Source organism: Myotis daubentonii, chromosome 4 (genome assembly GCF_963259705.1).
Source record: "Myotis daubentonii chromosome 4, mMyoDau2.1, whole genome shotgun sequence".
Taxonomy (NCBI): domain Eukaryota; kingdom Metazoa; phylum Chordata; class Mammalia; order Chiroptera; family Vespertilionidae; genus Myotis; species Myotis daubentonii.
This window is the reverse complement of record NC_081843.1, coordinates 57,042,116-57,064,580: the sequence shown is the minus strand read 5'-3', so window position 1 is coordinate 57,064,580 and position 22,465 is coordinate 57,042,116. Positions and strand designations below refer to the sequence as shown.

At 39.7% G+C, this 22,465-nt stretch overlaps 1 protein-coding gene across 4 annotated transcripts in view; it reads right to left on the bottom strand.

Annotated features, from left to right (window-relative positions):
• GIN1 (gypsy retrotransposon integrase 1) overlaps positions 1-22,465 on the bottom strand; it is a 28,462-nt gene that overhangs the window by 5,167 nt on the left and 830 nt on the right. Inside the window, exons 2-7 of one of the 4 annotated variants that reach the window (XM_059693992.1) lie at positions 11,949-12,094; positions 9,309-9,502; positions 6,774-7,076; positions 3,398-3,589; positions 3,123-3,299; positions 2,330-2,615 (exon numbers count right to left, since the gene is read on the bottom strand). In XM_059693992.1, the coding sequence (XP_059549975.1) occupies positions 2,330-2,615; positions 3,123-3,299; positions 3,398-3,589; positions 6,774-7,076; positions 9,309-9,502; positions 11,949-12,087 (1,291 nt within the window). In that variant the 5' untranslated portion in view covers positions 12,088-12,094. Of the gene's footprint in view, positions 1-2,329; positions 2,616-3,122; positions 3,300-3,397; positions 3,590-6,773; positions 7,077-9,308; positions 9,503-11,948; positions 12,095-22,465 lie in introns of those variants that run through there. The other 3 variants (XM_059693994.1, XM_059693993.1, XM_059693995.1) reach the window with 3 other exon arrangements.

Here is a 22,465-nt window from a genome sequence, read left to right as displayed (position 1 = left end):
GGAAAAAGTATCTGCAGAAAATTCAAGCAAGCAGCAAAGAGTATACAGCCTCTGTTTAGAAACTGTTCTACACAACTGGATTCCAAAATATTCAGGAGTAGCAAAATGTTTGGCTTGTTTCTTTGGCAAGAGCAAATTGCAAAACGTTGGAACAGATCCTGAAACAGGAATACTTTAAATATAAATTTTGTATTAATGAGGTTAACACATTAGAAAGAAGCTGAATGTCAAAGGTTAAGAAGAAAATCATGCTAAAGAAGAAAGGAAATGTACCCGCATAAAGTTTTTCTACTTAAATTGCAGAAGGAAGAAATAATACAGGATAGCTCAGAATTAAGAAACACAAGAAATAAAGTGCTTATCTTCTAACAAAGAGAATGAAGGTACCATGAGCTTTCAGAATTCAAATAGTTCAAGATAAGATTACTAACAGAGAAACTGGATCTATCACAAGCAGATGGAAAGGCACTACAAGCTTCTAATATGAGAGCTGTGACCCAGATCAGAACCACAATTGAGCTATTACTGAGCAAACAGACTCCAAGAGCTTCATCTATCTATATATATAAAAGGCTAATATGCAAAGTGTCCCCTCGGGAGTTCAACCGGGAGATCGGAGTTTGATCACTCACTATGACGTGTGCTGACCACCAGGAGGCGGTGTGAAACGAAGGAAGGCCCCGGCCGGCAGCTGGGGAAGGAAGGCCCCAATCAGCCCTGATCGCTGGCTAGGCCTGGTGACCCTACCCATGCATGAATTTTGTGCACTGGGCCTCTAGTATCCTAATAAAATAGTAATATGCAAATTGACCATCACTCCAACACACAAGATGACCGCCCCCATGTGGTCAAAGATGGCCTCCACCATGTAGGCACAATGGCCGCCACAAGATGGCTTGCATGGAAGGGCAGTTGTGGGCGATCAGGCCAGCAGGGGAAGGCAGTTGGGGGTGACCAGGTAGGCAGGCAGGTGAGTGGTTGGGAGCCAGCAGTCCTGGATTGTGAGAGGGATGTCCAACTGCCCTCGAGGGGTCCCAGATTGGAGAGGGTGCAGGCTGGGCTGAGGGACACCCCCACCCCATACACGAATTTTGTGTACCGGGCCCCTCTAGTGTGTGTGTGTATATATATATATATATATATATATATATATATATATATATATATATATATATATATATATCAAGCGACCATAACACTAGAATGACCAGTCACTATGACACCCACTGTGGTCAGCCAACCAGCCCAATTGGGGGGCAGCCTTCGATCTGCCCCTCCACCCCAATCGGGGGCGGGGGTGGCTGGCCAACCTCCTGTGGCCCCTTCCCCCAGCCAGCCGTGGCCCCTCCCCCCCCTCGTCCCCACCCCCGGCCGCCCCCCCCCCCCCGAATCGGGGGAGGTGGCCAGCTGGATCTCACCCATGCATGAATTCGTGCACTAGGCCTCTCGTGTCCTATAAAGTGTAGGTTATCTGGTGCTCTTCTAATTATTATTAAGACTGTTAAAGAACTCAGCTATTTATTCTGTTTAAAACTATACTAAATTGTATCTTCCATAAACTGTTATTCATATTCAAATAATATTGATGCTTTATCTTTCTTTATGGAAAAGGCAAAGTTAAATGGCTAAGGTACCAATGAACTCCCTCTCAGTTATCCAACCCAGAGAAATTCTAGGGAGCAGATACACTAGAACAAAACAAAAGTCTCACAAAAGTGGGATTTAATCTGAAAGCCATAGCAAAATGTCATTCAGCTCTATCTATGAAAGAAACGGTTAAAGAAATCAGGATATCTTGACTGCTCAGAACCATATCTGGGGGAATATATAACTTTGTTTAGGATGTTATCACCTCTTCTTATAGCACCTTATAACACTCGGAATACACTCCATTCTGCCCTCTCCCCCATACCCACCTGACTATGATGCAATGTTAAAAACTAATCACATTTCTTTTAGTCCTCTAATAAATTTATCTCACAACAGGATTTTGGACAGTATGTTTGTTTTTGGCATTATCTCATGCTAAAATGAGACACAAAGTTGCTCATAAAATACTGAATATGAAAATAGAGAACACATTAATCCTTCTGTGAAACCACTCAGTATCTCCCACATGAACTATGGGAAAGTGTGAGAAGCACACTAGCAATCAAAATAAAATCTCTTTTAAGCCTGATGGTTCCAGAAGAGATATTCTAATAAAACAGACTACCTGGGATCTAAAACTATACCAAGTTTTATAAAAATGAAAATGTGTGGGGTTTTATTTTTAACTTCTCTCCTCATTCAAAGAAAGTAAAAGTATAGAGAAGTGGCAGATATTTACCTTGTTCACTGGATTCTCTTACATAGGGCTTAAGGTGAGACATTTTGATAGGTCTTTTAAGCCTAGTCCCAGTGTTGTCTCTCAGAACAGCACATCCACTTTCTGTAATATAGTCTATGACACAAGGACCAACCCATTCCGACTGGAAACGACCATCCTTCCACCAGTTTTTCCTTTGCCTTAAAACTTCATGACCCACTTTTAGTTGAAATGGATTTAACTGCTTTGGTTTCTTTTTAACAATGATTTTGTTTTTATGTGTTTCATCAACAGTGTTATTCTCCATCTACAAGTATGGGGCAGGGGAAAAGAGAGAGAGAACAAAGGGGATGAAAGAGCTATAGCTTCTTGAAGGTAAATGCAGATAATAATATAAATAATTATTTATTCAGATGCTACTTCAAAGTTAGGTATGAGTCCCACTTAATCCTTAAAACAATATTTGAAAGTCAGCATTACCCCAGCTTTACAAACAAAGTCAACTGCGGTAGATTAAGTAATTTGCCCAAGTCAAACAACTGGAAAGCAGTACGATGAGGGATTTAAATTCTGCTCTACTTGATTCCAAAATGCATGTTTTTCTTATAACTGTCTTTCAGAATTTCATAGCTAGTAAGCACCATGTTTAATCAAGAAAGCAGAATTTGGTGGAAAAAGAATTTGGTTTAAGGATGTATCAGATTGTGTGTGTGTGTGTGTGTGTTTGTATCCGTGTGTGTATATATGCTACAGAATTTTGAAATATCACTTTATAGATTTTTCTGTTATAGAGTTTTCTATTAAATAGAATCACCTGGCCCACTGAAGTTGTCTTATTCTCCATTATTTTATCAGCTTCTTTAATTGCATTTAGAATTTTGGCAAACATACTTGTATCATCACCATCCACTTCATGGAGAACATCTAAAGTCTCAGGCATATAAGGATTTCGATTAAACATTTGAAAGTATGGCGTATTTTTAGTAGGCTCCTGTTTTAAGGAAAATAAACAACAACTTACAATAAAACACTTATCTGGCAAGAAATACTCATTAACTTAAAAGTATAGAATTACAAAAAGGCACATACCAAGTGAGTTACATTGAAGGCAAATGAAACAGCTGACAGGTGATCATCCCAGTTGTTTGGGTAGTCAGCACAGTGTTTGGAAAGAAATGTTTTGATGGTGTTGGGTATACCTTCAGTCTGGTTAACAGCTTGAGAGGCATGAGAAATTACAATTTGCTTCATGCCAAACAATCCACACAGTTCAATATTGATCTGAAAAATATATAAAACAAAGCTGACTTTAACATTTTATTTTCCCTTGATTAAAAGGTTTCAAAGAAATTGAAACCTGCCTTTTGCACTGACCATGGCCATTTTATATAAAAACATCTATTTTTATTTAAAATAATAATTATAATTTATTGAGTCCTGACTATGTGCTGTTCAATGGACTAGATGCTTTATATTGTCATTATACATTACGACAATCTAATAAGGTAATATTAACCCCGTTTTAAAGATAAGAAGCTGGAGCTTTATAAGTATAGTGCCTTGCCAGGGACACACATACATCAAGGAAGTGGAAGAACAGAATTTAACATCACCTCTGAGTACAAATAACATTTTAATCCAGTAGATAGTTTCTAAAAAACACCAGGTCACATAATCCAATTATCAGCTACCTGACCTTGGCCAACTCACCAAACCTCTGTGTACTCAGTTTTCTCATCTGTAAAATCAGGAAAATCCCACCCAGGATTCTTTTTAGAATTAAATGAGTAAATGTGAAGACTTAAAATAGTTCTTGGCAATTTATAACTTTTAATGTTACTATTATTGTTGTTGTAATGTACACGACCTAAAGGAAGTCAAAATGAGTTTAGAGCCCTGCCCAGTGTGTCTGAGATGGTTGGGCACCATCCTGTGCACCTAGAGGTTGCCCGTTTGATTCAGGAGGCACCTGATTGATGCTTCACTCTAACATCAATATTTCTCTCTCTCCCTTCCTCTCTCTCTAAAAAGAAATCAATAAAAAATCTTTTTTAAAAGTTACAAATGCAGTTGTTGGGCTTTTAATAGTTGTTGGGTGGACTCAGCTGGTACTAGTTTTTTTGGGGTTTTTGGCCCATTACCTTTCCCCTCTTTCTGACTAAAATGTAGACTTTGTGGCATGGGCTCTGGCAGCCATACTGGAAGCACAAGCTTGACAGTCACCTCCTAAAGCTAGAAGTATCAGTTCCCAATGACATTCAGAGTTACCCTTCCAACCTGGGCCTTCTTTTACCTAAATTTTTATACTGGGAGGAAGAGAAGTGTTCTGTGTTACTTGCAGCTGAATACAATTTCTAGCTAATACTGGTATACTATGTAGTAGTAAGCTATCTCCTTTTAATTAAAAAGTAACTAAAAAGAAATCCCAGAGAATAGGTATATTTGGGTAAGCTTCAATCTGGGGTCATAATCAATGGTTTTAAGTGGCACCTTTGGAATGGCTTCAACTTCTTTTTTTCAAGAAACTTCCTAGGAATGACCCAGTGAATCCATTTGTGAGATGCTATCTTGATAACCTTACCCCAGTAGCCTCTTTTTTCTTCCCACTAAACCAGACATCCCACTAGTGGTTACAATTTTGGTTTTCCATAAGACATATTTCTAAAATTAAAGAGTTAATTTTACATTTGAAAATGTTTATTCTCTCTTCCTCAGAGGCTTACAAAAAAATCTATATTTTATTGAATAACAATTCAGCAAATATTCTAAGGCAAGTTACGATAGAAACGTGTATTTTCATCCAACTATATGATAAATCTCCCACTTTGTGTACACTGTTCTAATCTTATTACAACACTTTACCAGTGTTTTCTGTATTTGCTGACAAAATAAAACATTTGGTAATCATTATGCTTTCTTTGTAATATTTAAGCCATTTAAATCACAGCAAAAAGAACACATTTTCCCAATCATGTGATTTTTAATTTTTTGTATTATTTAACCTCTTAAAAGAGACTTATAAGTATTTACTGTTACTTTTGGTAAAATTTTCAAAGTGCTGGATTGACTATCACATGATTTTAAACATAACTGGAAAAACTGCTGGTGATTCATATTGGCTTTATGCTGTCATTATTTAATTTCTTGAAGCAGTATATGCACTTAAGGTGAGGCTCCTCATTGATAGAGGTAAAAGCAAATATTTCCAAATAGTATACTTTATAATTTTTAATTTTGGTGGCCAATTTCCTATCAGATTGGATTAGTTCATATTTATTTTCATTTCATTAATGTGTCTATGAAAGATCTAATACCACAAATTAATTAGAAGTGTCAGCTCTATCATTTTCTTGTGGTTGATAGGTGACTGCATTATTGATATTATCATGTTTTATTACAAGAAATTTAAGCCACTTGGCTATTCTGTGAGGATTAGCTTTGCTGAAAATTACACAATAGCCATAAATTCAATTATTGCTGAAAGCAAGAGACAGGGAACCACTGAAGATTCCTATATATTGAGGATTCTCACTTTTCTCTTATGATACCTTGGCACAGTAGGTGTGACACACAATCATTTGCCTTATTGACTCAGGATGCAATTATCAATCTGTCCACATTATTAGTAAAGCTGTATTTCTTTCTTATTAGATAAAAAGAAATATAAACAGAATTTCTAATATTGTCATCAAACAAAACAGGGTCTTACATACCCTATTTTGCATATCACTGCTGTGTCAGTCAAGGTAGTCAAGATTATGTTGCAATTACAAAACACATTCAAGTTTCCGAGGCTTAATCCAACAGTTTTACTGTTTGCTCATTCAAAGTCAGCTGTAGGTCAAAATGTCTTTCCAAAGCAACTATTTTCAGCTAGGTGCCCCAGCAATTCTGGATGAGAGAAATTCCATCACTCTCAGGTATAATATCTGGAATATTCTGTCAGTTCTCCAGAGAAAAGAGTAAGATTGGGGGATTGAAGAATTAAGCACGAGTTTTTCACTACCCCGGGCTGTAAAAGTGGCGCACATCCATCCACTCAATTTCTTTGGCTAGATCTAGTTACTTGGGCTTCACTACCTGCAAAAGTCTAGAAGGAGCCATCTATATTTGAAGACTAGGATAACTAATTATTGCTGAGCACTAGTAATTTATATGACAAAAGCAACAGACAATTTTGCATATTTTAATCACTAAAATTATAAAAGCAATTTGATAATACATATAAATTGAAAAATTAAGAAAAAAATCTATAATCTTATTCCTCTTAAAAATAATTCCATGGTTAACCTTATGGGTTTTTATTTTAGTGTTTTAATACATATTTTTTATATAATTATCTATGTCAGTAAATGAATATGCAATATATATGTAATAAAATTCTTTACTCAGATTTTTGTGTTTGTATAATCCTCACCCAAGAATATGTTTACTGATTTTAGAGCTTAGACCTCAGCTGTCTTACCTGACGAATGAACTCATCTCTTTGGTCCATTATTATTTTCTGAGGAGGTCCATATAAGAAAAATATATTGATAATAGCTTTAGAAACTTCTGATGCTGAAACATCACACAGAGGCAAAATCACAATCCATTTTGTGAACAAATCTGTCATGATCATAGCATACACATGACGTCTGTTGCTTATATGAAATGGGCCCATTAGATCAACAGTAACTATACTCCATGGATTTTCCACTTTGAGGTGCTGTTTAGGTGCTAGAATAACTGTATTTTTTGCCACCTGACAATGACGACAAGCATATACCTGCAAAACAGGCACACCGTGAAGAAAAGACATGTAAATTTTAATATATTCAACATAATAAAAGCAGTCTTATAAATCTAAAACTTTAATAGTTAATAGGTACTTTGTGTATTGAAGAAGAAATTTTTGGATTATTCTAGAATAAAATAAAACCTCCTATTCAAGATAATAAGTAAATAGTAGTTGCTATACTATTCAATGACCATCTTTTTTTAAAAAAAATATATATTTTATTGATTTTTTACAGAGAGGAAGGGAGAGGGATAGAGAGTTAGAAACATCGATGAGATAGAAACATCGATCAGCTGCCTCCTGCACACTCCCTACTGGGGATGTGCCCACAACCAAGGTACATGCCCTTGACCAGAATCGAACCTGGGACCCTTGAGTCCGCAGGCCGCTGCTCTATCCAATGAGCCAAACCGGTTAGGGCTTCAATGACCATCTTAAGGAGTTTTACTCAAATGGAACATAATTCTGGTTTACATTCAATAAATATTTATGAAATGAATAGATCTTAAGACAACTTTGCTATAATTTGAAATCAGTATGTAAATATAATTTCTATAAGCAAAAGGTTTTTTAAAAAATTATCACTCCAATAAATTAATTTATATATCTACTTCAACAAATATTTATTAACACATAATTTTATTCAAACAATATTTATAGATACCAAAAATTCCTTTAGGTTCTGGGAAAAGAGAATGGACAAAAACAAAACCCATGCTATCATGGAGCTCTCATGTGAATGAGATGAGATCAATTGATGAACTTATGGATGGTGTCATTGCTCAACATATTTCTGGAATTCCACTTTGGAAACTAGTTTTAAACCAACCCCTAAACAAAATTTTAAAACAATCTTATTCAATTATAAGTCACTTTTTTATAGGTTATTTTTTAGAGAGAGGAAGGGGAAGGGAGGGAGATGGAGAAGGAGGGAGGGAGGGAGGGAGGGAGGGAGAGAGAAATATCAATGTATAATTAATTTTTATCAAAAGTTTTATTTTACAACTTATATACAAATAACCTGGTTATTTTCAAGAATCATATCCATCCTCAAATTTGACAAAGATTTCATCAAATGTCTGTAAAGGAACTGTGGCAGATTCTAAAGGAAAATACAAATATCCAGGTCTTTGGAATACCTGCATAGATTCATAAACTGATAACTCATAAATTATACTTTTTTAAGTGTTGGTTTAACTATTTATGCCTAAAATGACCATCCTTTAGATGCACTATTATAATTATTAAAGGGATCTCACATATATATCAAGGAATTCCTACCATTTGCAAATTGAGTGTACTAAAAAGAGTAGAAATCAGTTCACCTAACCAGCAAGAATCCCAGAATTTCTGGGTGAACTTTTTATTATAAGAAGTTGAATGTCCTAGTAGGTTATAAAGTTACAAAACTCAGACTAATTTCATTATCTTCACAACTTGACTGTGCGTTTAGTTGGTTTTAGGTTTCTGACATATTTGACATTTTCTATGGCAAGATGAAATGGGCACAAAAGATGAGAGCACACACAGGACCAGACTTTTTATGAACATATTCACTTTAAGAATTCATATCAAGATTGGATGACTGCCATCAATGAGGTCATTTAGTTAAAGGAATTTCAACCCCATTTATATTCTGCCTATATAGAGATCAATGATGAAAGTCTAGTTCTAAAAAATCTGTCTAAATATAATGTTTAAATAATGCTTTGTTCTAGTTCAAATTATATTTTAGTGATTTTAAAGAAGAATTCTGAAGGAAAATAAAGCACACAAAATTTTCTGTACAAAAATTACCCACACAGCCCTAACCGGTTTGGCTCAGTGGATAGAGCGGCGGCCTGCAGACTCAAGGGTCCCAGGTTCGATTCCTGTCAAGGGCATGTACCTTGGCTGCAGGCACATCCCCAGTAGGGAGTGTGCAGGAGGCAGCTGATCGATGTTTCTCGCTCATCGATGTTTCTAACTATCCCTCTCCCTTCCTCTCTGTAACAAATCAATAAAATATATTAAAAAAAATTACCCACACAAAAGGTACTAAACCATTTGTACGCCATAAGCATCTAAAGATGCAAGCGGCAGGCCTTTTTTAATTAAGTTCAAAATATTGTGGCAGTTAACTGGTAAATGAAAACTGCTATCCAGAGTAAATCTGGAGCAATGAATTTTGGATATCTATTACAGATACATTATTCAAAATATTCTAAATAACAGCCATACCCACTGTTTGACATCATTGGTCACAGAAGTCCAGTAGTAATTGGATTCCACTAGAGTGAGGGTTCTGGATATGCCATGATGGGCTCCAGTGTTGTTTTCATGGCATTCTCTTAGGACTTTCTTTTTTTCTTCTTCTGAAATAATTACCAAACGATTTTGTTTTCTGTCTTTTCCAACATAAAACAACTTTTTATCTAAAATAAAGGAGACAAAAATATAATTGCAATTTTTAGAGATCTATATAATTTTAAGATGATCACAGCCTTATCTTTATTTAAACCATGAGGGTTTTTTTAAAAAATTAAAAACCTTTTTATCTCTAAGACAGAATATTTGTAATGCTGTTAACATACAATCTGAAAGGCTCTCAGCTGTTAGACTTACTAGATATGTATGAGGAGCACTAGATAAGCCACTTCAGGAACAGAATTTTCTGAAATAGTATTTCATCATAACTCCATTTTTGTAAGCAACCACCTCTCTTAAAATTTTACTGGATTTGAGTTGGAGGTGGGGTTGGTAAAGCCAAAAAGTGGGAAAACACTAATCCTCAAGATAGTCTGTTTTCCTTTGGAGGATACCTGACAAGAATCTAGCAGGGAGAGAAACATCGCCTCTCCAGTGTAGATGAGGTAACTGTTCGAAATCCAGGTTACACCACTAAATTACTAATATGATGAATTAAGCACATGCTCAGTGGAACAGTCCTTACTTGAATTTAAGCAACTTGAGGGCAGGAACCTTACTGTCTTATTCATCAATGTATCTCCAAGGCTGAGATGTGACCTGCTCATTAGGAACTTTGTAAACATTTTTTACATAAATGATTAAATAAATTAATCAATGAATCCTCACTTTAGTCTAAGAAGTATGTCTGTTCTTAAACTTAAGGGAGTTATGTACACAGGGAGAAATGAATAGGTATTTATTTGTTACTAGAGGCCCGGTGCACGAATTCATGCCCCAGTGGGGTCCCTAAGCCTGGCCTGCAGGGTCGGGCCAAAACCGGCTCTCCGACATCCCCCATGAGGTCCCGGATTGTGAGAGGGTGCAGGCCAGGCCGAGGGATCCCACCAATGCATGAGAGGGTTGGAGAGGGACAAGGGAGGTTGACCTGCCAGAAAGATACCGTGAGAGGACTCCAGGGTGTGTCCGGCCCATCTCACTCAGTCCCAATCAGCCGGACCCCAGCAGCAAGCTAACCTACCAGTCAGAGCATCTGCCCTCTGGTGGTCAGTGCATATCACAGCAACTGGTGACCAGTCGATGTCTGCCCCTGGTGGTCAGTGCACGTCAGAGCGAGTGGTTGAGCAGCCGTAGCATATCATTAGCATATTACGCTTTGATTGGTTGAATGGATGACTGGACAACTGGACCCTTAGCATATTAGGCTTTTACTAGAGGCCCGATGCATGAAGATTAGTGCAAGAATGGGCCTTCCTTCCCCTGGCTGCCGGCACTGCCTTGGCTCCGGCCGGAGTCGCCTTTCCGCCTTCACTCTGGCCTGGAGCCACCTTTCCGCCTTCCCATGCTGCCCAGAGGCCTGGAGCGGCTAGGGTGGTGCGGAACGCCTGCGTCATTGCCACAGTGATGACGCAAGCATCCTGCCCTGCCCCAGGCCGCCTGCATATGCAAATTAACTCGCCATCTTTGTTGGGTTAATTTGCACACTCAGTCCTGACTGGCTGGTGGATGTTGCGAATGTATGGTCAATTTGCATCTTTCTCTTTTATTAGTGTAGATTATATAGGACAGTGATAGCAAACCTTTTGAGCTTGGTGTGTCAGAATTTTGAAAAACCCTAACTTAACTCTGGTGCCGTGTCACATATAGAATTTTTTTGATCTTTGCAACCATAGTAAAACAAAGACTTATATTTTTGATATTTATTTTATACATTTAAATGCCATTTAACAAAGAAAAATCAACCAAAAAAATGAGTTCGCGTGTCACCTCTGGCACGCGTGTCATAGGTTCGCCATCACTGATATAGGATCATAGAATTTTCTTGACTTTCTTTGAGGAAAGCCTGATTCTGTGCCTCTAGCCAAAACTCTCATTAATAGCACCAACATTCAGTTATCTGTGACTATACCTCTTACTTATCTCATTCCTTACTTCCCTTACCCTTTGGAAGAAGAAAAAGAGGCAAAAATTATCATAAACTTTCAATACATATATTCTACTGACTAATATTTAACCCATTCAGAAATTATTTAATGGCAGTGAAAGGAGGGAACCACAGAAATAAGTATAGTAAACAAACAAGTTAACTTTGTCAACATTTTCATATTAAGCATCAAGTAAGTTTTTCATGGATAGTAACATGAGTCTTCAAAATATACCATTAGTGCAGAAGCCACCTGAGGGAAAAAGCAGGCAAGGTTAATTTAGGTATAGGTTATTGTTTTTTATCCCAAGGTATCTTTTCTGTCTATAAATTTAAATGCCCTTTTCATGGCCTTCAGTTAACTTCTGTGTGATTTTTATTTTGCTTTTGATTGAGTGGCATCATCAATTCAACTAGTAATTGTTTAGCAACAACCAATTACTACAGAAACTTTCAGGATTCCATAAAGAACACATATGGAGAAGCATCTATATTAACTCTGTATTCAAGATTTGGGGCCTTAATTTTACCTTTGAAGACAAATTTTTTTGCTGCTCTTCTTATTCCACTTCTCTCACTCGGTAGTGTAGTTGGATGATATTCACCAGTTCGTTTATAATATGAAATTTGTTTAAGATGAAGTTCACCGTTTTTCCCACTACGTACCATTGTGAACCTAGGTAAAAGATATTTAAAGATATAATTTAGCCGGCTGATGTGGCTCTGTGGTTGAGCATAGACCTATGAACCAGGAAGTCACGGTTGGATTCCCAGTCAGGGCATATGCCTGGGTCGCAGCTCGATCCCCAGTAGGGGGCATGCAGGAAAACCAGACACTCAGCATATTAGATTTTTATTATATAGGATCATAGAATTTTCTTGACTTTCTTTCAGCAGATCAAGGATTCTCTCTCATCATTAATGTTTCTATCCTTCTTTTCCTTTCCCTTCCTCTCTCTGAAATCAATATATATATATATATATATATATATATATATATATATATATATATACTAATAAAAGAGAAACATGGTAATTGGCATACGACCGCTACCCTTTTCATTGGCTAATCAGCGAGATATGCAAATTAACTGTCAGCCAAGATGGCGGCCGGCAGCCAGGCAGCTTGAAACTGACATGAGGCTTGCTTGCTTCAGTGACGGAGGAAACCAACATTCCCCGTCTGCGGCTGCAGGCCTCTGAGCCTGCAGTTTCAAACATTGTAACAGATACCGCAGGACTTCAGCCAGCAGATTCGCAACATTGTATGCAAAGGCCAGAAACCTACTTTCAGGAGCGGAGGCGGCCTAAGAGCTGGAGCCAAGCCTCAAGCTAAAGCTGGCCCAGAATAAAAAATAAAAAAAAAGGAAAAAAGGAGCGTTTGGGAGTTCAGTCACCCCCAGCCTGAAAACAGCCCTCAGCCCCTCACCTAGACTGGCCAGGCACCCCAGTGGGGACCCCTACCCTGAAGGGTGTGTGACCAGCTGCAAACAGCCCTCAGCCCCTCATCCAGGCTGGCCAGGCACCCCAGTGGGGACCCCCACCCTGAAGGGTGTGTGACCAGCTGCAAAGAGCCATCATCCCCTCACCCAGGCTGGCCAGGCACCCCAGTGGGGGCCCCCACCCTGATAAAGGACACCCTTCAGGGCAAACCAGCTGGCCCCCACCTGTGTACCAGGCCTCTACCCTATATAGTAAAAGGGTAATATGCCTCCCAGCACTGGGATCAGCAGAGCCACAAGGCCTCCCGGCACCGGGATCAGCATGACAGGGGGCAGCGCCCAAACACCCTGATCGGCCCTGCTCTGTGTGTGACAGGGTGCAGCACCCCAACCCCCCCCCCTCGGGCCCTGCTCTGTGTGTGATGGGGTAGAGCCATAACCTCCCCATCGGCCCTGCCCTGAGTGTGAGAGTGGCGGCGCCCCAACCCCTGATCGGCCCTGCTCTGTGTGTGACAGGGGACAGTGCCCCAACTCCCCTATCGGCCCTACTCTGTGAGTGACAGGGGGCAGCTCCCCAACCCCCTGATGGGCCCTGCTCTGTGCATGACAGGGTACGGAGCCCCAACCCCCCTGATGGGCCCTGCTCTGTGTGTGACAGGGGGCAGCGCCCCAACCCCCGGATTGGCCCTGCTCTGTGCGTGACAGGGGGTCGCGCCGCAACCTCCCCATAGACCCTGCCTTGAGTGTGACAGGGAGTGGTGCCCCAACCCCCCAATCGGCCCTACCCTGAGCGTGACTGAGGGTGGCATCACAACCTCCCGATCGCCCTGCTCTGTGCATGACAGGGGGCGGTGCCCCAACTCCCCAATCGGCCCTGCTCTGAGCCCGACCAGGGGCTGCACCTAGGGATTGGGCCTGCCCTCTGCCACTAGGGAGCAGGCCTAAGCCAGCAGGTCGTTATCTCCCGAGGGGTCCCAGACTGAGAGAGGGCACAGGCCGGGCTGAGGGACCCCCCCTCTCCCCCGAGTGCACAAATTTTTGTGCACCGGGCCTCTAGTATATATATTTTAAGATACAATTTAAATGATAAGCTAATCCAGTTGCTTTTTCAGTTCAGGCTGTCACACTTCTGCTTTACATATGAATTGAATATTCACAAAATATTACCATGAGAGAGATAATTTGTAGTACAGAAAAGGAACAGTATGATGTATATGAACTAAAATATTCAAATGTTATTTTTGAGATATATCATGACAAATTATCTTGTCTCTTTCCACGTGGTAAGAAATGTTGACAATTTTCCACATACTGAGGAAAAAAGGAAATGAACAAGTACACTTCAAAAAGTTTTGTTTAAAGTCTCTCAGTACCATTAACTAAAGTGTTACTTATATAGGATGGTTCTGTTATGAGACATTTAAATAAACGATAGGTTATAAAGAGAGAAATTTAGTTTTATATTACTTCTATATATATTTATGGTCATTGAAAAATGCAAAACAAAAAAAAACCCTATTCAAATCATTTATGAGAAAGGTATATTTTGGAAATGTTCATATAATAAAGAAGAAAGGAGATATTTAGTTATTCTAGAGCTCATGCACTCTTCTGAACTATACATAAGCTGCTTTTTTGATCAGAAATTATTTTTTATTTTATGCATACCTTCTCTATATTATAAAGAAAAATCTGGTTGTATAGACCAAAATAAAGGAAAACTTCTCTATTTTAGTTTTCTTTAAGAAGAAAAATTTTTCTTTCATATTTTCAGTTGAAAGGAATGATCCTGCACTCGTTTTCTGTTTGGCCCCACCCCCACCCCATCCAGAATCATTTTCGGCTTTTCTGTCCCTGCTGCTGTGCCCTAGGAGGCTGACATTTACAGGCTGCATTCATAGTTTTCTACCCCACAAAGTCCATTCTGCACCAATAAGAAAGACAGATTGGGGTGGAAAAACAGAAAGGTCAGTACAGTTAGGGGACAACTGCATAATTGAGGCAAGAAATGATAAAATTCTGAGTCAAAGAAATATCAGTGGAAATGGGCAGATACATTTTATAAGAATCGTGACTCACTGGATGTGTGAGTGAATAAAATTAAGAGTCTGTGATCACTTCTGAAGTTCTGGCTTAGGGAGAACAATGACAGTATTGAGCATGTTGTATTGAGCTCATGGATGACCTAAGCATGTAGATGAAGTTAAGGCAGTGGAAGAAGGATTTCATGGACAGTACACCTAGTAAGAAGAACAGTAGGCATATCCTTATCCTTTAACATTCACATTAATGAATACACTCATCTATGAATCCTTCCTGACCACATCCATTTCCTCTCAGGTAGAATTGTACACACCTTCCTTGGTGCACCCACAGTACATGCACCACTTTCATAAAATCTGCAACACTTTATTCAACTTACTAGTTTATATGTCGCTCTCCCAAATATATTGGAAATCCCTCAGCAACATGAGATTAGCCAGAGAAACAGGAAAAAATCCAGAAGAGGTCCTGTCATAGAAGTCTAGGGAATAAAGAGCTCTTGAACACAAAGTAGAGGAGAGGTTACATAATATCAGAACTAAAATTTGTCTAGTGGTTTTGGTAATAGAGTAGCATAGGGGAAGTGGAAACCTGACCAAGGAAGTATAAAATGAATGGGCATTGAAAAAGTGTATATAATAAGCGTAAGTTTAGTTATGAAGGCAAAGAATTACAAGACAGTTGCTAGAGACAAATATGAGGTTTACTCACTGATCTAAAAAAATATTATTGAGCTCCTGCTATGTGCCGGACACACATTGGAGATACAATAATAAACAAGACATGTATCCTCTTGACACTTATGGAGTTTACATTCTATTAAGGTTAAGAGACTGCTTTGACATCCAAGTTCATAGCAGCATTATTCACAATAGCCAAAAGGTGGCAGCAACCCAAGTGTCCATCACTGGATGAATGGATAAACAAAATGGGATATACTGTAGGCATACAATGGAATAATTATTAACCTTAAACAGGAAGGAAATTTTGCCACACACTAAACCAGAACATTATGGCTAATGTAAAATAAGTCAGTAACAGAAACACATACTGTATAAGTCTATATATATGAGGTACCTAGAGAAGTTAAATTTATAGAACGGTGTTTGTCAGGGTGTGGGGGTTGGGAGTAAAGGAGAGTTATTGTTGGTAAAGAGTTTCAGTTATGCAAGAAAAAATGCAATCAGAAGATGGATGGTGGTGATGGTTACACAACAATGTAAATGTACTTAATGCCACTAAACTATACACTTTAAAATACAGTTAAGATGATGAAGATGACATCTAGGACTTTCATAGCTAGAGAGAAGTCAATGCCTGGCTTTAAAACTTCGAAGAACAGGCTGACTTTGGTTAGGGACTAATGAAGCCAGTGCTCATTCACCATTCCCAAAATCCAAGGATCCTTAAGAATTATGCTAAATCTACTCTGCCTTTGCTCTATAAGTGGAAAAACAAATCCTGAATAACAGCACAACATGGATTTACTGAATATTTTAAGACCACTGTTGAGAACTACTGTTCAGAAGAAAACATTCCTTTCTAAATATTACTGCTTACTGACAATGCACCTGATCAACTAAGAGCTCTGATGAAGATGTACAATGAGATTAATGTTATTTTCATGCCTGCTAACACAACATCCATTCTGCAGCCCATGGGTCAAGGAGTAATTTGACCTTCAAGTCTTATTACAGTCATGTGCCACTGAATAATGGGGATAGTTCTGAGAAATAAAAATATCCTTAAGCAATTTCATCATAGTGCTAACATAATAGAGTGCACTTAACACACTTAGATGGTATAGCCCACTGTATATCTAAGCTATATAGTATAACCTATTTCTCCTAGGTTACAAGCTTGTATAGCACGTTACTGTACAAAACAACACGAGATTAAATCAAGCACAAGAAAAAAATGATGCAATCAAGAAACACAGTATTCATTGCATTAGGGTTTACAATAGCTAAGACATGGAAACAGCCTAAGTGCCCATCAGCAGATGAGTGAATAAAAAAACTATGTTACCTTTACACAATGGAATACTACACAGCAATAAAAAAGAAAGAACTCTTAACACTTACAACAGCATGGATGAACCTGGAGAGTATTATGCTGAGCAAAATAAGCCAGTCAGAAAAAGATACAGTATCACATGATCTCACTCATATATGGAATCTAATGAACCAAATAAACTGATGATCAAAAATAGACCCAGAGTCATAGGAACATGAACAGGCTGTTGAACCTCAGAGGGAAGACAGGGGAGGGTGGGTGGGAAGAGATCAACCAATGAACTTGTATGAATATGTGCATAACCCACAGACACAGACAATGGGGTGGTGAGGGAGGACGGGAGCAGGCTGGAAAAGGTTTATGGGGGGGGGAGTATATAATACTTTCAACAATAAAGATTTTTTTAAAAAGAAATGCAGTAAACACAAGATATATGAGGCTGCTGCTGGTGTAACACTGCATACTGTTTAACAGCAAACTTTCTAATGTAAGTATAAAGAGTACACCCTAAAACAACAAAAAGTATAGTATAGAAAATACATAGACCAGTAACTCATAAGTAAAACATTGCATTAGGATGTTAGGATGGCTATGTCATTTGGCAACAGGAATTTTTCAACTCCATTATGATCTTACTAGGGGCCCGGTGCACGAAATTCGTGCACTGGGGGGGGGGAGTGTCCCTCAGCCCAGCCTGCCCCCTCTCACATACTGGGAGCCCTCAGGCGTTGACCCCCATCACCCTCCAATCACAGGATCTGCCCCTTGCCCAGGCCTGACGCCTCTGACAGAGGTGTCAGGCCTGGGCAGGGGACCCTCATTTCCCCCCATCACTGGTTCTGCCCCCAGCCCAAGCCTGATGCCTCTGGCCCAGGCATCAGGCCTGGGCAGGGGACCCCCAGACCCCTCCGATTGCTGGCTCTGCCCCTTGCCCAGGCCTGATGTCTCAGCCAGAGGCATAGACCCCCATCACCCTCTGATCACCTGATCAGCCCCTTGCCCAGGCCTGACGCCTCCGCCAGAGGTGTCAGGCTTGGACAGGGGACCCCCATTTCCCCCCGATCACTGGCTCTGGCCCCCTCCCAGGCCTGAGGCCTCTGGCCCAGGAATCATGCCTGGGCAGGGGACCCCCATCTCCCTCTGATCACTTGCTCCACCCCCCGCCCAAGCCTGATGCCTCTGACCCAGGCTTCAGGCCTGGGCAAGGGGACCATCATATCCCCCCAATCCCCGGCTGCGCCCCCCGCCCAGGCCTGATGCCTCGGCCAGAGGAGTTGACCCTCATCACCCTCCGATCACCAATCACCGGATCGGCCCCTTGACCAGGCCTGAGGCCTCCCGCAGAGGTGTCAGGCCTGGGCAGGGGACCCCCAGCTCCCCGCGGTTGCAGGCTCCACCCCTGCCCAGGCCTAATGCCTCTGGCTGAGGCGTCCAGCTCGGGCAGCGGGGACCCGCAGCTGCAGCGGCCCCGCGATCGTGGGCTCCGCTTTAGGCCCAGGCAAGGGACCCCTAGCTCCCGGGACTGCCAGCTTCGACCGTGCCCAGCTCCCATCGCTGGCTCCACCCCTACTTCCTGCTATCACTGGCCAGGGCGGCAAAGGCACCTGATTCTCCGATCATGGCTGGGGGCAGGGCAAAGGCGGCCTTGGGGCCGCCTTTGCCCTGCCCCCCAGCTCTTAGCTCCCCCCTGGGTTTCCGATCACTGTCAGTGGCAGGGGGCTTCTTCCTGCTTTCCCTTTCGCCTCCCTGCATTGTGCCTACATATGCAAATTAACCGCCATCTTGTTGGCAGTTAACTGCCAATCTTAGTTGGCAGTTAATTTGCATATAGCCCTGATTAGCCAATGAAAAGGGTATCGTCGTACGCCAATTACCATTTTTCTCTTTTATTAGTGTAGATGGGACCACTGTCGTATATATGGTCCATCACTGATCAAAAAGTCATTTTGCGGTGCATGGCTATATTTAAAATATATTTCATAAGGCTAGAGCTGCTAAAGTGATTCCTCTGGATCTGGGCAAAGTAAATTGAAAACCTTTTGGAAAGGATTCACCATTCTAAATACCATTAAGAACATTTGTAATTCATAGAAAGAGGTAAAAATATCAACATGAACAGGAGTTTGGAAGAAGTTGGTTCCAACCCTCAGTGACAACATTGAGGGATTCAAGACTTCAATGGAGGAAGTACTGCATATACGATGGAAACAGCAAAGAACAAGAATTAGCTGTAGCGCATAACAATGTGACTGAATTACTACAATCTCACAATGAATCTTTAACAGATGAGGAGCTGCTTCTTATGGATAAGCAAAGTGGTTTCTTAAGATGGAACCTATTCCTAGTGAAGATGCTATGAAGATTGTTGCAATGACAACAAAGAATTTCGAATATCATATAAACTAGTGCATAAAGCAGTGCAGGATTTGTGAGACTTCTAATGTGGGCAAAATGCTGTCGAACAGCATTGTATGATACAGAGAAATTGTTCATGAAAGGACGAGTTTTCAATGCAGAAAACTTCATTTTTGTCTTTTTTAAGAAACTGCCACAGCCACCCCCAACATTCAGCAACCACCACCCTAATTGGTCAGCAGCCATCAACATCTAGGCAAGACCCTCAGCCAGCAAAAAGATTATGACTCACTGAAGGCTCAGATGATGATTAGCACTTTTTAGCAATAAAGTATTTTTTAATTAAGGTAAGTATATTTTTTATAGAATGTTATTGTGTACTTTATAACAGACTACAGTATAGTGTAAACATAACTTTTATATGTACTGGGAAAACAAAAACTGTGTGTGATTCGCTATTGTGATATTCACTTTATTACGGTGGTCTGGAACTGAACCTGCAATATCTATGGGGTATATCTGTAGTAATCAGGACGGTGTGGTACTGGCAAAATGAGAGCCATTGGCCTATTGAAGAGAATAGTGTCTAGGAAAAAAGCCACACAGAAATGATAAATTGATTTTTGAAAAAAGCACCAAAGTAATTTAACAGAGAATTAATAATATTCACAAGAAATGTTGCTGGAACAACTAAATATCAATATGAAAAAAAAGATGAACCTCAACTCTTATCTTGCACCAACTATAAAAATTAACCCACTGTGGGTCATAGACCAAAAGGTAAAACCTGAAACTATAGAACTTCCAGAATAGGGGTGGGGAACGTCTGGCTCTCGGGCTATTGTAGGCCCACATAATAATTTGGTCTGGCCCTGCAAAGGCATTAGGGGTGAGTTAATTAAATGTTTGATCAAATATAGCAAGCTAATTTTTAATTGATAATTTTGTATGGCCCAGGGATGATGTTATAAATATCCAAATGGTCCCTTGGCACAAAAAAGTTTCCCCACTCCTGTTCTAGAAGATAACAAAAAGGAAAATCTTTGTAGTTTAGGTACAAACAAAAGAACATTCACAAAAGAAAAAAATTAAAATTTTGTTCTTTTGAAGATACTGTTAAGAAAAGAAAAAGAGAAATTACAATTAAGAAATATTTGAGTACATATACTAGTATATAATAAATACTAGTAACTTATGTCCATAATTTATAAAGTGTTCCCCTAAGCTCAATAATGAGAAGAAAATTCAATTTTAAAAATGGGCAAAGGATTTGAACAGACACTCATCAAAGAAGATATGGGTGGTAAATAAACACATGAAAAGATACTCAGCACCATTACACAATGAAAAATGCAAATTAAACCACTAAAAGATACCAGTACATATCCATCAAAATGGCAAAACAACAACTAAACAAAACAAACTTAACAATACTAAGTATTACCAATGATGAGAATTGATAGTAAATGTTATAAAGTGATTTTGTAATAAATAATTTAAATTATAAATAAAGAACAGATGTTATTAATTCTTAGTGCTTACATTGTTTCACACAGTGTTTGGGACACAATGATCATTCAACTATTTGTCAATAAGTAAAGAAGTACTTGCATTTCCTAACAGAAGAGTTAGCATTGAATTAAAAGAGGGCACATGTTCCAAAGTTCACTTTGGGAAAACATTACTTTACTTGCGTACATGTGGCACTAGTAGTACGGTGTGTCTAAGAAGATAAGGCTTTTAGGAGTCAGCATTTCTAGTGAGTGAGTTACTTAAGCCTTAGTATCCACATTTAGAAAAAGGACATAATACTTATTCCACCTTTTTCACAATTACATGGATCAATGAGATAGTGAATTTGGAAGTCCTTTACAAATGGTAAACCAATATATAATTATTGTTTAAATACTTAAGTATTATTATCCATATCAAGCTGTTCAAAGTAACAGAGAACACTTCTCAAAATCTTTACAAGGAATAAGATTTTAAAACCTCACTCCTTTCTTTAATGGTTGATTAATGTTTTCTGGCAAAGTATATGTTTTACTGACAATGAAACCTAGAAAACTCAACAGCTGCATACTTTATAATGAGATTACAGTCTAAAGGGGTCATAAGCTTATAGTTCTGGAAGTAGACACAGATGACAAGGGCACATAGAAAATGGAAAAGAAAATCAGTTCACAAAAGTAGTGTTTTAAATAGATGGTTAAAAGTTTGCGGCTAATACCTGGTATTTACATAAAAAAATAACTTAAAGAACCAGATTTTTTTTCTTTTCAAAGTATATTCACCATTTGGTCCCTAGAAACCCCTCCCCACTCCCCCTGTGCTTTGGTGGTTGAGCATTGACCTCTGAACCAGAAGGTCAAGGGTCCATTCTACATGCCCACCTTGGGGGCTGGATCCTCAGTAGGAGGCGTGCAGGAGGCAGCCGATCGATGATTCTCATCATGGATGTTTCTCTCTCTCCCTCCACGTCTGAAATTGAATTAAAAGAGGGCACATGTTCCAAATTCTCTGAGGTTATCCTCATGGATCCATTCCATAAGGCTATCGGAATTAATCCTGACACCCGGTGCATCACCAAACCAGCCCACAAGCACAGGGAGCCGCGAGGGCTGACGTCCGCGCCAAGAGCCGCGGCCCTGGGAGGGGCCCCAGGTCCCACCCCGCCTTCGGGGTTCGCCGTGCGGCTTGGAGAAGGCGCAATGCTCTCCGGCTCCACCGTCACCGCTAACAGAAGTGATGTTTGTGAAATCCTTACCTAATCGATAATTCAGGACAGTCAGAAAAAGAAAAGGGCCTGAACCTAGGTGGCTCATTACCACTTCTGGCTTTGCAAGAGGAAATGTCAGGCATCTTTGGCTGAACTGTTTACACTCTATCCCTTGCACAACATCAAATAAAATCAATGAATATCTGTTAATATTCATTACTTAATTCCTTCAATAATTTTATCTTGTGTGTGCAGTAAAGGCAATGAAGCATCACTTTAAATAAAATCAGGACTTCACTGTTTCACCAAGGGCAAAACCCATCAAGGCCACCAAGTTAAGCCTCTAAAAGTTACATGCATTTGTTCCAAGTTAAAAACTCAAAATCACTAATATTCCAATACGCATGTTAACTTGTAATCAGAATTTTACTTCTTAATTCTTTCTATTTTAATCACTGAACAATGTTAAGAG